General features: G+C 43.3%; 1 protein-coding gene across 4 annotated transcripts in view; it reads right to left on the bottom strand.

The window, feature by feature from the left end:
- Nucleotides 1-17,427, bottom strand: part of mapre2 (microtubule-associated protein, RP/EB family, member 2) — a 49,504-nt gene that overhangs the window by 19,327 nt on the left and 12,750 nt on the right. Inside the window, exon 1 of one of the 4 annotated variants that reach the window (XM_015353598.2) lies at nt 15,538-15,817. The exons of 2 other annotated variants lie outside the window; for them this stretch is intronic. In XM_015353598.2, coding sequence (XP_015209084.1) covers nt 15,538-15,659 — 122 coding nt within the window. In that variant the 5' untranslated portion in view covers nt 15,660-15,817. Of the gene's footprint in view, nt 1-15,537; nt 15,818-17,427 lie in introns of those variants that run through there. One more of the 4 variants, XM_006634035.3, reaches the window with a different exon arrangement.

Below are 17,427 nucleotides of genomic sequence, written 5' to 3'. Positions count from 1 at the left end.
ATACGGAATAATCAAAAAAGGTAAATGTTGAGTAAAAAAAGAACGCTGAATGCATCGTCTGTGTTTACCGTTTCGTCTGGGCAAGAATTTGTACGATGTCTAGTTTCTCAAGGTTGGATCATAATATCAAGAGCAGCGAGCTCCAGACAAAAAGGGCAGATCCATCTGTTAAACGTTTATACGAGGAAAGATATAGACAATCGTACTCTGAAGAGAACTATAAAATCACAGCTAGATCATTCTTAATTCCATTAAATTTTATTTAAAAAAACAAGTATAAATGTATAGAGTGAAAACAAAAGTTACTGTTTTACTTCTTATTTCAAGCGAAAAAAAGTGTTACCCTGAAGACTGACGTCTTCATACAAGCAGCCAATACATGCAATAAACCTACTGGATGAAAATTGACTATGAAGAGTAGTCTAACTCTCTATTTGCAATAGCATTTGCAGGAAACAATTTGCAAGTTGCGATTTCTCTTTACCAGTGTGAGTTTAATAGGAATTAGATGACAGAGGAACCTGGCGTCTGTGTGGAAATTCTTCAGACTCCTTTCTTACCCTAGTTCTTTTTTTTTCTGTGCGTTTCACCTGAGGCATTTTAGAATATTTTTAGCTACTTCGCTCTTATTAACCCCTTCATTTTTTCATACAAAGACGGTTTCTGTTGTAAAATATGCGGGTAATAGGTATCAAACTGAGCTTGTGATGGCGTGGGGTTTTCTTTCTTGGCTAGCTGGCCAAGCGGGAGGAAGGTGAGAGAGCTACTACAACCCCCGTCAAGCTCGGTCGCTGGACCTGTACAGATCCAGTGCCCCGCTGAGCACCCAGGGGCTGCAATAAAGACGTCAGAAGACCCACCGCCAGCGCCTCCAGCTCTTTGTGGGTAACCGAGAGGCCACCCTGTGCACTCAGCTAGTGATATACCTCGCTGAGGTCCAGCCCAGTGCTCCTGGAGTAGAGATGAAATGTTTTTCAGTTTGACTGCCCTAAAATATGCAAATGATCTCCGTCTTCACCTGCTTCACAGCTGCAGACAAGCACTGCTAGTCAAGGTGGCTCACAATGCCACACTGCTCAAGCTTCTCGACTTCGGCCACTATAATTCCAGGACATGGCCAGTTTTTTTTAAACACAGGATTTAAAACCCATTATTATTCATACACAGGATGCTTTGAAAGTTTGATCACAGGCCAGTTACACACCATGAGAGAGCCTGAGCCTATCCCAGGAAACTGCAGGCACAAAGCGGGACAGACGCCGGACAGGACGTCAGTCCACAACAGAGCACACACACACACACCAGGGGCAATTTTTACCTGAAGCCAATTAACCTGCCAGTATATCTTTGGACTGAGAGAGGCAACTGGAGCACCAAGAGGAAAACCACACGAAGGACATGAGGAGAACATACAAACTGCATGCTGAGAGCACCCCATGAATTGAACCCGGACCCCAGAACTTTGAGGCAGCAATGCTAACCAATGCACCACTGTGGCACCACAGATATTAATCTGTTTGAAATGGAGAAGACAAATAAAATAAATCTATCTTTCTTGTTACAAGGACCTTAAGGTTTCACTCTAAGAGTCATTTTCAATATCCAGTTTTGTCCGTTAGCCTCACACTAGTCACCGGGTATGCAGAAAAATCTCGATAATCTTTTTCACATTCGTGGACCAGTTTTGCTCGTTTGCAGCTACAGTAAGAGATTAAATTCAGGCACTCACCCGCAGCATTTTCTTCTTGCAGATCTGCTTCACCTGACCTCTGTAGCAGAGGCACAGTTAACATGACTGTGCAGCACTGCATCATGGGTTATGTAGTTTCCTTCAGGAAAGCATGCCCTGCACGTTGTGTATAGACCCGTTATCAGAGTCACGCCTGCATGTGACTGAGTGTTGCGTTGCAAAGTGTTAAAATACCAAAAAACATTCCTCAGGCCCCTTAGCTATCATAGTATCTCAGTTTTCATGTGTCTCCCACGATAAGAAACAAATGAAAAACAATTAAACAGATCACAGGAGCAGGAGAGTGAGTCGGATGAGTGGGAAGGGAGTAAGAAACTTAAACCACTTTCTCCACTGTTATTACTGTGCTGTAACAAACTCTTACAGTACAGTAGCACTGCATTTATAATATAATAATAAAAAGATGTGAAAAGTACAGGCACCATGCTCTACTAAGAAGGAAGTAAAACAAACTGTAACAGGGTAAGCTACATCATATGTGAACTAATTTATTTGTTTGCACATGCAATTACCTGAATTATAGGGGGAAACCATGCTTTTCTGAGCTTCCAGCAATGAATTTTCCCTATAAATTCTTCCTGCCGATAATTACTAGTATTTTGGAAAGAGTTCACAGCTAAAACAAAACCCTACTACAGAAAAGTGTGTTTCGCGAGCCTCAGAACCATGCCTTATTTTCCCCATAAGGTATTAAGTTCCATATTCGGAAACTCTCCACCCACAAAGGCCAAAAGGTAGCTAACCCTGGCAAATACTGAGGTTTTACCATCAAAACTTCTCCAGTCTACAGGGTAAACAGTCTTGATGGCATGGTTTATAAAGGACAAGAGTACACAAACTCATGGCTACTTTTACAACTGCAGCCAATACAGTATTACTGCATCGGACACATCCTGAAACACAGCAGACCGGCAGTTTTCAAGAGAATCCTAGAGGCCCTCTTCAACTCCATTGAGAACACAGCCTGTGTTAGCTCAAACAGACCATTCATTCATGAGTTGTGGGAGTCTCTTCTACCTCGTGTGCCTTTAAAGAACCCTCATTTACTTGGTCCTTGTTGTCTCAAGGCAAACCTGATCCGTTTCCATCTTTTTTTTTTCCCCATCCAAAGCGAGCAAAGGATTGCCACTCGATACTTTAATCTGCTCTGAAACATCACAACATCACTGTCCAGAGATAGTTTTTTAGCAAACATTGAAATAGTCATAAACTATAATTTATCTGAAAGCTACTGCTGGATACAATCAATTGGGTTTAGTTAAAATCCTGCTCTAAAAGATGAATGACTTCACAAATAATACATCTTCCCTTTTGGTTAAACAAAATTCCACTGTAAAATTATTCTGGTCACTTTTTCTATTTTATAGCAATGCTAAATATAAAAATGCATTTTACATCCCATACAATGACAATTAATGCAGCACATGTCCCGTCAGCCTGATAACCTAAAAGCATAATAAACGTTCCAGCACAGAGGGGACAATTGCAGCAATAAGGCTATTTTTAACCAGTTAGCTCTGTTCAGTTCAATATTCAGGCCACCAAGAAACTGCTCTAACAGGCTCAAAGGATGCTCTTAGGCAGGGAAAAAGACAGGAAATTCAAGGAGTCGCTGGGAATTACCCTGCCAGCATGAAAAAGCCACAGACCGGCAAGGCCAGCCATAGTCATGCATCTCCAACGATTCCCAAGCATTCCAGCACAGCTCTGTGGTCGACGCGATGAAGGAACCGTTTCTAAGGTGAATAAATATTTTGCTGACGTGGGACAAGCAGTCATACACTGTAGCAGGCTGTGGGTGTCTGCCACTAAGTAGCACAAAATAAACATCTCTTGGATACCGACCAGATTTGACAGGGCAAAAGGGGGATTCCTTCTCCCCCCCCCTCCCCCCAAAATACTTCCTCATCGGAGAGAACGTCAGCTCCTCAGTTGAGCCCCTGGCAGGCCAGTCTGTATATTACAGCATCTCCCGGAAGTACTGGTCTCTCAAGCAGGACGTGTTGAAAGGGGAGCTGCAGTCCTCATTTCTCTCACCAGATATTAAATCTTGGTAACAAAATCAATGCACTGGTCATCACAAAATGTTACACATTCTGAATTAAACACAAAATCGTGAACTTTGTGAAAGTACTATAAAGTCACCGTGTTCTCATTTCTAGTACAGTCTCAATTCTTGAAGCTTAGCGAATTGCGATGTGATGCCGCCCTTCCTGCTCACTAGTCACTGTAATGACTAATGTCATTCTATTTATGAGGGGAAAAAGTATATTTTGGTGCAGCAGACATTTCACCGCAACGTTCCAATGGGATCTGCATGCAGGATTAACACGTAGTCTGTCGGCAAAACCTTCTAGAAGTTGAGAGCAATATTTCTACTGAAATAAAGAGATGTATTCACAAGCCTGCTTGATTACAATGTCATAGGGCTGCCTCACCACATTCTGTGCCTCTATCTAAATCATAGAATATCATGTTGCACTAACTGGATATTTTGTATATGCCATGATGTAAATTTGAGGTTTTGCACGTTACCGTGTACAATTTACCTTCGTTGTGGTTTGAAATGCACTCGGCGATAATGATTCTAACCCCAGATACCTCTGCAGTTCCCTTTGACTTCAGCTTTTGAGCCTTCCACAGTCAGGCCTGAGGCTCATTTAAAACAGATTTAAAAGTACGAATAAAGACAGGAGACAGGAGAGCTAATGCTTTAAAGGCCCGAGCACAAACCTCTCAAGCAGACCCCATGTTCGCTGTAGGAGTGGACATACCTTAGCATATTAAGTCAATAACCCAAATACCACTGCTCACGACTCAAACTACTGTTTCATATTATAAACAAAGGAGGCTGCCAAAAAATGCCTTTGCAGGAAAATGGGTCTTTATAAACCTGAATCATACGTGGAATTAGAGCATGAAGTAAACACTCAGTGAAGAGACTCCTGAGAGGACAGAGAGTTTTACTTGCAGGCTATATTTAGCCACCTCTGGACTGTCTCATGTTAGAAACTGAGGAAGGATGTCAAGCAGTCGAACTTCGAAAGATACCCTTCTCCAACAGAAGTGCACAATACTACAATTCCAAGGATAGGAGAACATGCAAGGATCAGGAATTACGTACCACTGCTACAACAGCTTCAGTATCAAATGAAATCAGACAGCAAAGACAGACGTCAAAACCTAAGAACTAGGAACTAATAGACATGTGTGGTTTAAAAAAATGCATCAAAAGGGGGGAAAATTAAATCCTGTCAAAAAGCATACAATTAACACTGTGAATAAAGTGACAGATGTGCTTTCTGCATTCCACACCATGCCTAACAAACTATTCCTAGGTTTTGGCAGATGAAATGAGACGTCAGCTTAGACTGAAAAACAACAAAAAAAGTTGAAACCGGACTCCCAAACCAAACATCTGCAAATTTGGACATTTTTTTCTTATTTGGATGTTTGAACCACTCAGTAAGAACCTCACTCCATGGTGAACCTCATTTTTAATTTGATTTTTGCGCCTCTGTAAAATGTTTTATAACAAGGCACTCAAAGGGCTACGCTAAATTAAAATGAATGAACTTCAGCAACACAGTTGCTCTTCATGAAAAGCACAAAACAAAACCCCTCTCTCCTACAGGAAAAGCAGCATTTGGTTCATACAAATGCGCCATAAAAGTCCCACATCACAGCACCCCAAATGTAAACTGGGAAAACTAAATATAGGCGTTTTTCTCAGCTCTTTGTCAGCACCTCTTTATACACACGTCTGGGACCAGGAGTCTTGCCACTCAGAATTACAGACCAAGGTCACTGAAAAGTTGCCACTATTCCAACCCACAGCACTCTAATTTTATCTGCTCCTTATTTCCTGTTTGGAAAAGAAAAACAAAATTGTGTATTCCACACCACAGGAAAAACACTACCAATACTACCGCTGGGAAATATCCAGCTTCTGAGCATATTAGGTGGAGTTTTTTTTAGAGGGAACAATTCATGGTATGATCTTTTTTTAGACATATGTATACATACTTTATACATGCATGATTCATTCAGCATTCTCAAACATGCAGATAAATCTTTTCAAGATACTGCTCGTTTCCTCTACTGTTTAAATAAAGTGTTTTATTTCCTCTACTGTTTAAATAAAGGACCCTGGGAAAATGAAAAGATATACTTCCATGTTCTATCAGCAACGTAACATTTGCCCCCCATCATTTGCATGCCTGCTTCAACATGAAGATCATAGAGGTCCAACTGAAGGCAAGGTATATATATGGTCAGTCGATGTTGGTGAGCAGGAAAGATTTTTCCTAGTGTTCCACTACAGGCGTGGTAGTGTAGTCAATGCTACATCAATAACAGAACAACAGCATCAAATCAAGTCATAAGCTAACAGGACCTCCTGCCTGCTCTTACACCAGGTCCAAGCAAACAGATTTTGCAAAGTTCCATCCAGCTGTTACAGGACTTGCTCCTCCTTCAAAGGGAGTGGTCTTTGTCTTGTACGGGAGTACAGAATGAGAACTGTGTAGCAGCTGGGCACTATATTTGAAGATCTGACACAACAGAAGGCATCTCCATCTACAACAAACTGCCAGTACCAGTTCCAAAATGTCTGAACGTGAAATGGGAGTGCTTTTAATTTCCTGCTACCCTTTGTTGGCAGCATGAAAACATCACACTTCAAACTAATCCAGTTAGAAACAAAAAACAAATTAAAATCTTAAGCAGCTGCTTCTTAACAGCTATAACAATTCAAATATACGGACCGGGTTCTACACAGAAGTACAAGCAAGCGTATCTAGGACAGTAGTTCAAGTAGGTATCTGCATCAGCATGCGAAGGCTGCAAAGGAACAAGTACAGGTTTATTCCATGCTGACAAGAGAAGAAAAGAAACAGTTTCGGCTGTGGAGCCTTCTTCCTGGTCCTACAACGTTGCTCTAAGACATGTATTCAAAGCCTAGACAAGAAGATGAAAAGAAAATATTCCAAATTAAATTATACTACTAATATTTAAATGTTACATTAGTGTTTTCAAGTGTGGAGACATCAGATGAGCTTTATTTCCAGTAGAGCTCCAGTCAGTTCCTAGGCCAGAATCTGAGCAGAGAAGGAGCACAGAACTGCCACTACCTGAGGTTGATTACGTTGATTAAAGCAACTGAGAACTGCAAAATCGGCAAATATTGTGACAGACAAGCCTTTTCCCTGTTCAGTGTAAAGTTTTACATGGGGAAAAAAAACAGTTTTTGTAACACTTGCTGTACATCTGCCACGTCTGCTTCGCACCTGCTTGCAGATAAAGTCTTGAGGGATTCTGTCCCTTCCCTCTGCAAGCGTCACGACAAGCCTGCGTCTGTTCGCTGGGCTCCGAGTCCCAGTGCTTCCCATCGATGTTCACCGCAGCTGAAGACTGGCCAGTTGGGCCTCCACAGAGCAACTGTGGCCTTCTCCTCTCCCAAGCAAAGCCACTGGGACACGAGCTCAGTCCTGCTAGACCGCTGTCATGCCAGGATGAGTCAGAGGCAGGACTTGGTCGCTGTAACGCTCAGCGCTCTGGTTGCCGTCAGTCACTGCAAGAGGTTTTCAGGAGCAACAAGACCCTCCCGCTCAGATCATCCCACATGGACCAGCCCGTCAATCTCCATAAGGTACTGGGACTCTCAGTCCCTCACATCACGGTCTCTCTTTGACAGACTCAGATTCTGGCCTTGACTTAAATTGCTGGCCTTGAACAAGTGGTGAGCAACAATGATCCGAGTTAGTCCAGCCTGCAACAAACTGATGCCACAATACAAATAGTATTTAGCAGTTACCATTAAGGTTTCTTACAATGGCTTTGATGTTTTTTTTAGATATGGACTGATATTGAAATCTTATCCCTGCCATCTTAATTTCTGTTTGAAACAGAAACATACATCATGAAAAAATAACATGGAAGCCCAGTTCAAAAGAAACTATCAACACGACCACAAAAATACTAAAGCACTGCTTTGTGTGTGTTTTGCAGGATGACAAGAGGGTGCAAGCAGCTTTTACTACCTATCAGGATAAAGGGGGTGATCCAAAGACGTCGTTCTCTTGATAAGCAGACTTTTTGACTCCTTTGTGCGTTCTTCCTTCATCACACTGATCTGACTTGACATTCAACATCCCAAATCTCCTCCTCACCTGATCCCAATCAGCCCTCTCCCTGCCGAGATGATTACGTGTTTATGCAACAGTCAAAATCGCTCGAGTGTCAATCAATTTGGACCTGCGCTGTAAACAACTTAACTTTCGATATGCTCAGCTATCTGCCCTCTTCCTTTTAAACATTCATAGATCACCTTTCACAACATCATCCAGGCATTTTACATTAAAAGCGAAATTATTAGAAGCAGAAATACGTTTTTAAATGCGGTAAACTAAACCACATGAAAAGCTACAGTATAAAAGTCAGTTTCAAGACGGGGTGACGGACTTGCTAGAGGGCATTGCAATCTGCAGCTTGGGAACCATGGAGCAGGAGGCATCGTTGCCCAGGTTTCAGAGCCTAGTTCTGGAAACTGAAGGAAAATTGTTCCTTCATTATATACCTAAGGGTATATGCAGAGAGAACAGTTCACAGATGTTGAACTGATGTGATGCCCAAGGGAAGGTCAAAGGCAAAGGTGTCCACATGCATTGAAATCAAGAGAAACTACATTGAAAAATGATACAGACACTTTGGGTCTTGAAACATTTTAAATACCCTCTCCTAGGGACTTACTGACCCACCCACAGATCATGAGATCAACAATGATGAGATCCAGACCTGGAGAAAGAGTAACACCCTGCTTTCTTTTTTTTCTTTTCAAAATTATTTTTTTTTAACCAAACGTTCAGAAAAACACACCAAGATTGCGTCCTGAGTGGTGTTAAGAACCCCAGCCCGGTTTCGATTTAAATATGAACGCATTTAATTACACAAAAGTGTCCGCTTGAATAAGAGCGGAGCATGTGTAAAAGGAATGTGAACACATGAAACCAATACGTTCACAAGTCAGGCAGGCTAAAATCCCGATAGGCAGGGTTTTTTCTTGGCCTGCGTTGGCCGGGGTTCCTGGTTGGAAGCGTGTATCGTGCCTTTCCCAAAGGAGCGATTCAAAGCTCTGAGGTCGTCCTGAATGGGCTCGGCCTGGTCGCCTTCTGAGCTCAAGTGCGACTGGAGCACCGAGATGCACTCTTTCCGTCCTATCTGATATTGAGAAAAGCGGAAATCACCAGGAATTTCCTGTGGCGGGACCGGGAATAACACGCTGCCTTTCCAGTAGTGGTTTGGTGCACCTCGCCAGCCCATTGCATCAGCAGATGGCACTTACACAACCTGCATGAACACTCAACACTGCCGAGCCCTCCGTGAACAGGGTTGGGGGGTTTAGGAGCCGAAGCCCAGCCCGGCGAGCGACAAGAGCAAGGTGGGACCCACCCTGAACTGGACACCAGGCCACCGAGGGCACAAACACATCTCAGGACAAAACAATGCACCCCCACATGATGAAAACTGTTATAACTAAAACCATCTCAATCGGCAATTCGCAGCTGGCAGCCCACTGCAGCTCAGCAGGTATGAGCCTGGTCAGTACCTGGATGGGAGACCTCCTGGGAAAAGCTAAGGCTGCTGCTGGAAGAGGTGTTAGTGGGGCCAGCAGGGGGCGCTCACCCTGCGGTCTGTGTGGATCCTAATGCCCCTGTATAGTGACGGAGATACTATACTGTAAAAAGGTGCTGTCCTTCAGATGAGACGTAAAACTGAGGTCCTGTCTGTAGTCATTAAAAACCCCAGGGCGTTTCTCGAGAAGAAAAGGGTGATTATCTTTATTAAAAAATAAAAAAATCAGAATTCTCACCTGCTGTATAAAAACCTGTCACAACAACTGAAATAAAATAGACAATAGAAATTGTATTGAGCAGTTATCATTAAGATGTCTTACAATGGCTTTTTAGACATGGACTGATATTGAAATCTTATCCCTGCCATCTTAATTTCTGTTTGAAACAAGCGACACCACAGACCAAAAAAAAAAAATTCAATACACGACCACAAATATACTAAAGCAGAATGTGTGTTTTGCAGAATGACAAGAGGGTGCAAGCAGCTTTTACTACATTTCAGGAGAGAGGGTGAGATCTGGAAAAATCTGGAAAAAAAGAGGAAGTCTGGCTACAGTGACAGTGGTTGAGGTGGAACACACAGAAATGCAAAATTGGAGAGCATGTTCAAGTGCTACAGGAAAAAAAAAATGTTCAGCAGTATCTGTCTCCTGAGAATGACAACAGAAAAAACACATGTAGTGGAACTCCACAATGTCAAGTGTTCGATCAATAGCTCGGGATATTCTGTAGTCTGCAGCACAAAATATCACAGAAGTGATTTATCCTTGGCACCTTACCATAAGTGCCCCCTTTTCAAATTTATATTTGCAATTCAAGGCAATGTTTCCCAATATTAAGTAAAAAACATATTTTCACTTTTTCCCCACCCTCTTTAGACTTTTCAGAGAGGCACAGACACTTAGTATGCAAACTAAGCACAACAACTTTCACAAGCTACTAATTTTCTTGTGAACTCCAGTTCGCCAGCTTAGGCTGTATATTTGACTATAAAACAAAAAGTGCTCGGTTATTCCTCAAAGCCTACACAAAATACCACAAAACTTTTATTTTTTAACAGACCTGAAGAGGCAAGGTTGCTTCAAAATGCAACACATTTTGCTTCTATGTGCAATGTGGAAATGTAGATTTAAACAAACTGTGGCAGGCATATAACCATCACTAAGTGCAGCTGTGACAGCCAGACTACAAGGGTGGCACCAAAACCCATTCCATACACAAGTAATTTTCTGAAGGGTTGAAAACTCCTTGTGCCTGCACACACTGTGTACCAGTATGTAGGACCAAGGAGGACTTGCAGCTCAAAATTATTATTTTTTTTGCAATCATCAGATAAAAGTGAGAGAAGCCAGTACATGAAACAATCTGCATGCCAACTCATTGAACCTACAAACAACAAAGCATGTTAACTATTCCCCACCAGCCATTCACCTGAACAACTATATATATATAGTCTGTTCCCCTAAGATTTGCCAGATTCTGCACATTCTCCTTTAGTCACACTGTAATGGTTCTATCGAGAAGTTTATACAAGTTTTCATGACTAGGCTTATGCTTTCACTTCTTACTTACCAATACATCACAAAGGTACAACAATCACAACCTAAACAATACTGGGCAAACGCCGGAGGTTACACAGACATTAAAGAGGGCACTGGCTATGCTCTATAGCCCTAGATTACTGCTTGTAAAACTCCTGGAGACATTGTCTCCAACATCTTCCAGGCTGGAAACTCCAGCTCTTTGTTCATTACCCTACAGTAAAAACAAAACACTGGCAATGTGCAATGTAAGCGTTATACTTGCCACCTTTGAGCCACCCGGATCAAAAACATTAAGGCAGGCCATGATATTTCTTATCAAGATGCTGCGTGGAAACAAGTCTCGGAAGGATAATGAATTAGTTCCCCTGAGATTAGGTACCACACTTCCTTTTCCTCCTTCTGCATAATAATCACACATAATGGAGCCAGAGAGGAGTTTTTACATTATTACCAGCTGGCCCTCCTGAGATTTTGTGTAACATGCTAGACTGACAAAGAATGAAGTGCATGTCATACACTGAACGAAAAGCTCTCCACTTACTCCCTCGGAGCACGAAATTAGTGGGGGAAATGGCTCTATGGAGGACTTTTTTTTTTTTTAAAGACTCATTACTCTTAAAAACGGATAAAATGAAGCAACACATAATGAAAGATTCCCCCCCCCATGTACTGTCTACATGAAAACGCAGGTCATTAGGGAGCCGTGGAGCCTGGAGCTCACTAGCAGCTTTGATCCCATGCAAATGAGCAAGACGAAACACTCACGCAGGCCACAGGGTAACCGTAACTGTCTGGCAGCCGCAGGATCACCAGGAGGGGTTAAACACAGCAGCTCGCCTATGAGGCCAGACAGAAAGGGGGTCTGCTGTACAGAGCAGGGGGCAAGGGCACTGCCCTCTCAATACTTGTAACAAAAGGCCCCCCCTCATTATCTCACAGAGGCCTGCTTCCGCTCGGCTGAATACCCGCACTGTACTACACAGAACAAACCTTGTTCCGCGGGTTGTGCAGAAAAGCTTCCTAATAATAAATGCCACAATCCTAATGAAGCCATCGCAGAACAGATGCGGCGTTTACACACAAACTCGATCACAGCTGAAACATGGAGCAGCTGCTGGAAAACACGCCGAGACGATTGCGTTCAGAGAAAAAGAGCGCTGCTTAGAAGCGATCCCAAGGCGGCGCACACCTACAGAAGTGTACAGGACGGGCCTGCGACAGGGGTCGTCTCGGGCTGCGATTTACGTCCGCAGCTTTTGTTTTGCTGCCTAGTCCTTGAAACCCTGAAGGCTGAGCCAGCCAATCATCTCAAGGCCAGGAGCTGGGCTGGGCATTGTTCCGCTCTGATTAAGGCACAAAAACATCCGTGGCTGTTCTCTGGACAGCTTTACATCATCAACCAAGCCCACGCGACCCGCCTTTTTAAAAAAAAAAAAGTCATATTGGCCGTTTTTGACTTCCCGTTTCCACTGCACAATGAAATTCTTCAATGGCTCACAGAACTGAATTGAAACTGAAAGGCTGTACAGTGACTTTTCATCTTAAATAAAAAGCAAGAACAGTCTCGGCCCTACTCTGCATGTCACCACTGTGCATAACTGCCATGTTTCATGCAACAAAGGAACCCTTTCTTATCCCTTTTTGAAACAGCAGATCATTTCTAGGAAAACAGATCATTTCAGTTGGAAGCGGCACAGATTTTGATCGGCTTTTAACCGCTGATCCAACGGGATTAGCACTAAGCCCGCCGCACTGATCATTTCTGGGGGCCGTACAAGATCAAATTTCTAAACAGGGATAACTTTTAATGTTATGAGCTCTCTTAGCATTGAGGATACTTAAAAACATGTCCAATTCACCTTTATCTATACCTGGAAACATGCAAAAACGTTGTTGTTTTTTTAGATGGGAGTTTGCATCACACAAATCAGAGCATGGAGCATACAGCGTGGATTTAAACTCATACCAACTCCGTTGTATTACTTTAGACATTATTAATTAGTCATTGGTCGGGAGGCTCATAAGTGGGACACTTCTTTTGAAGTATCTTCAGCATGGAACTTGTTATAGGTCTCTCTTGCCTTGCAGACAACATCTCCAGCAGAGGAAACTACAAGTCATAATGTCACTGCGGACGCTGGATGAAGAGATGCCTTGTTTCAGAGAAGACGCCTGAATTATCTGGCGGTAACTGCAACATTACACGTCCATCCTTTCACATTTGTACAGAACAGCCAGAGGAACAACACCGCGGCCTGCTGGGAAACACTTCTCCCTCCTCAATCTTTAAAATGTACCTAAAGCCAGGGTAATAATAATTCCTCACACTTATATAGCTCTTTTCTAGACACTCCACTCAAAGCACTTTACAGGTAATGGGGACTCTCCTCCACCACCACCAATGTGCAGCATGTGTAAACCTCTTTCTATACAGTCACTTCAGTCTGCAGGCTGGAATCAGAAAAGCTTAGACCCACAACAACAACAACACATTCAGAGCAGTTAGCAAAGAGGTTCAGACAGAAGCATATGAGTGTGTAAGACTTATTAGTAAAAGACCCCAGGTGGCTTGGGGTCAGCCCTGTTTTTGTAATCCCACTGAGTGGGAAATCCTAACTCATATTTCACAATAAGAGGATTGCTGAGTAGCAATACCTAGGTGTCTTGTGGCTTTCAGAGATATACAGCACATCCCTTCTGAACTGGATGAATGTATATTGTCAACGTTAGACTGTAACGGATAAGCATACAACAACAAAAACACGTATATATAATGTATATAAAGATCTGCTCTCGGCTATGAACAACGGCGTGTGGGGAAAAAAAAACCCATCAGCACACGAACCAGCCCAGTCAGGGAACACGGTTCAAATACTGACGAGTCATGGAAAAACAAGACTTGTGAGTGTTGCTAATTGGCGTTCATTAGCTTTCCGAAGGAGATCTCGCATTGTCGTCTAGACCACTTAAAATCGGTTGTGAGCAATAACAAATGCCAAAAAAACTGCCAGCGTACACAACAATAAACTACACAACCGTACCGAAGCAAAATTTCAATCAAGAGATTTATTTTGCCGTTATTTTACTATCCTCTGAAATTCTCTTTTAAAAAGGAGATGAAATGGGCGGTAAAAGGACTTGGGGGTAAATTCAAAACATGAACTCGGCAGAAGGGGACAAGGAAGGTCGGGAAGCGGACAATAAAACGCTGAGTCGACAACGTGATGATCAACTGACTCCACAGAAATATTGATTTGACACCGAAACACTGCTTCTCAGAGGGGAGTATTTCACCTGAATCATGAGGGTCGTTTATTGTTCCGAAATTTAAAGGTTACAGCAGTGTACAGCTTTATACACTTCTTATCAATACAGTGGTAGCTTCATACGCTTGCATATTCAGTGGCTACGTGAGGGAACCAGTTGTTTCTCAGCTATCAAAACTTTTCCACATTTTCCAGTCATGGATGCTGATAACATTCAAACTCAGAACCGTCAGTTTTAGGTTTATGGCCATTTAAAGCAGTTATGCATTTTAGCGTCACGTGTTGAAACGCATCAGACCCCAAAGGATACAGTAAAAAGTCTGTTACTCCATATTGTGCTAAATACCTTTAAGGTCAGAAAGAACGCCGCATTTAGCTTAACAGTTATCTGCTTGGAGTGATGCCAACTATTTTAATACCCTTATCAGACAGTACTTGATAACGGCTCCTCTATTTAGCACGGAAGGTTAGTTCCCTAATAAACTGCATCTAAAGGTGCGTCTTTTTCTCTTCTTTTGAGTGGAACATGATCACAGGTATCATTTCCTGCGTGTGCGGATAAATAACACCTCGCAAGAGGCTTACAAATCCTTAACCCACCGCCGCGCACGGCGCACCGAAACGAGTCGTCAAATACCATGCATTTTGTGCGCTGCCACGCCGCGAAAAGAAAAGAACCAAAATGGACTTTTTTTTTTCCGACGTAAACATCAGCTGATGGGAGGAAAAAGGCAGCTCGGCGCTGGAGAAACACCCGTCTCCAGCAGAAAAGGGAGGCGATCTCTCTCCCCCCGTGATCTCTGCTGTCAAGCAATTGCGGGCCAGCCTGCGCACTTAACAGCATCAATGTTGCGATTTCATGCTACAGACTACAAGAGGATACCATTTCCTCTCCACTTCACCGTTACCTACTCGCCCCCCGCCTGCATTCCTAGGAAACGGGAACATTTGCAAGTGTTAACGCACACCTTTAAACCACCCCCCCGAGCCGAGCTGAGCCATTCCCCTCTTCACGGTCCGCTTTCGTCGACCAAGTAAACACGCACCGAAGGAGCAGCAGCGACGTCCACGGCGAACATGACAGACAAAAAAAAAAACCCAACTAGCTTGCGTCCAAGAAAACGCGATCGCCGGATGAAAATACAAGCACTGACGCCATCAGAGGCTTTGCGGGAAAAAAATAATAATAAAGAGATCCGCGCAGTCCCGCTGCAACCATTTCAAAATAAAAAAAAAACGAATAAATGAGCATTAGGCATGTTATGTAATCCTCCGCATTTCCCGACTCGACTGCAGCCCCGCTCCCAGCTGACCGCCCCGGGCTCAGAAGAGCGCCCGCTTACCTGTAGGCGCGCTCCCCTCGCACCGTGTGCTTCCTGAAGGGGATGATGTTGGTGCCGTTGTCCTGGATGATGTCGTTGTTATTCTCTCCATTGGGGGACAGTGCTTGGGTGGGACCGGGCATTGGGGCTACCCCGAACTGAACAGAATCTCTGTTCCCTCTTGCGTGCGGAAAGGAGGCTGGTGTGCGAGTCGCCTCTGCTCGCTGCCTGCTTTCTCTCTCCACAGTGTCTCTCTCTCGCTCGCTCCCGCACGCGCGCGCGCGCGCACGCTCACACACACACACACAAGGGCTGGCTCTCCTTCTCCCGTGACGTCAGGCGCAGCCCCGGAGGAGCAGGAGCAGCAGCGGCGGCGGCAGCGGCAGCAGCATCCTGGTCACGTGACGCCGGGAGCCACAGGCGAAGGGGGTGGGGTGGAAGTGGTCTTCGCCATGGTAACCGGCGACCTCCCCGGGGCCGCTGAACGCAACCCGAGGAGAACAGCAGCGACGCAGCCCCCCCCACACGTCTGTCCACCGTTATGTATCTCGCATAATGGCGTGGGGAGGCAGGTCTAATAGTATCTGCTTGTGCGGCAGCGTACACACCCCCTCCTCCTCCTCAGCACCACCTCCCCCCTCCACGCCGTTATCTGTCTCTTCCTTCTGAAAGACATCCTTTGCCTTTGTCACTTCCTTTTCGAAGGCTTGCCTCGGTTATGACCATTTTCAACCTGCCACTACTGATGCTGATAAACTGCGTTACGAAATACGGTTCATTACTTCTTAACAGAACAGTACACTTCAGGTATAATAACAACATAAAATAATTTGTTAGAAAGCTTGGGCCTATTTCCTTCACTTGACGGTGTAGTTACTGTATAATGGATTCGTTCGCAAAGGATTACTGGTCTTTTGGCACTTAAAAACTGCTTAACCCAAAGACTATAGATTAACAAACAGCTAACGGAAATGTATACTCTTGTAGTTTCAAATGCCCAACCTGACAATATGTCACACATATTGATAAACACTACAGCGTCCAGGAACGACGTTACTTAAAATGGTGGCACACCAAACAAGACACAAAATAGGCTACAGTATTTTCATCTTAAAAACCTGAAGCATTTTGCTGCTGAAACAACTTTAATTATATGCAGTCTCTGAAATGGCCTTTACAATTGATAGCACATAGGGAAATAAAAAACAACAACAGGAAGTTGATCTTATATTAATATTTTTTTCCTTAATATGATTCAGAAAAAAATGCGCGAAACAGTATTTTACAATAATAATATAAATATTCAATATAAAAAAAATTATATTATTGGCCACATGGTATGGTTTGCCCGGTATATTGATTAACAGTAGACAAGCAGCACTTCATCGCCCCTTTCAGTGCTGGGATGTAAATGATACACTTTTCATCTTTTGCGCTTTGAGATAAAATACAGTTACAGCAAGGAGCTGCAACGGCTAACGGGCAAAGACGAAAAAGTAGAGAGAAATCTGATACACAACCGAGCCTATACCATAGCTTAGTGTATACAGACAAAAACTCACGGCCACTGCTTAGTACAGTTACAGTTCAAATGGCACTTCGGGTATCAACTGAGTCAGCATGCTTAAGATATTTTAGTGATGCAATTTCGCAATTTTACCAACAAAGCGTTAACAAGGACACTGCATATGAAGCAACGATTACAATGCATTTTTGCTATATATAACCATCTTTTTTCTTTAGGTCAAATGCAGTCAAATCATGAAAAGAAATTCACACGGGACTTTAGGCTAGAATTTACTGGAACTGGAATTTATTGGTACTTTAATTTAACCTCCCGCGTGTGTATTCAATGGTTTTGATGTACCGCTTGTGTAGTCCTTTAGATTTACAGTAAACACACATTTAACT

This window comes from Lepisosteus oculatus, chromosome 6, assembly GCF_040954835.1.
Source record: "Lepisosteus oculatus isolate fLepOcu1 chromosome 6, fLepOcu1.hap2, whole genome shotgun sequence".
Taxonomy (NCBI): Eukaryota; Metazoa; Chordata; class Actinopteri; order Semionotiformes; family Lepisosteidae; genus Lepisosteus; species Lepisosteus oculatus.
Note: the sequence above shows the minus strand (reverse complement) of the source record. Positions and strands in the feature narration are given on the sequence as shown.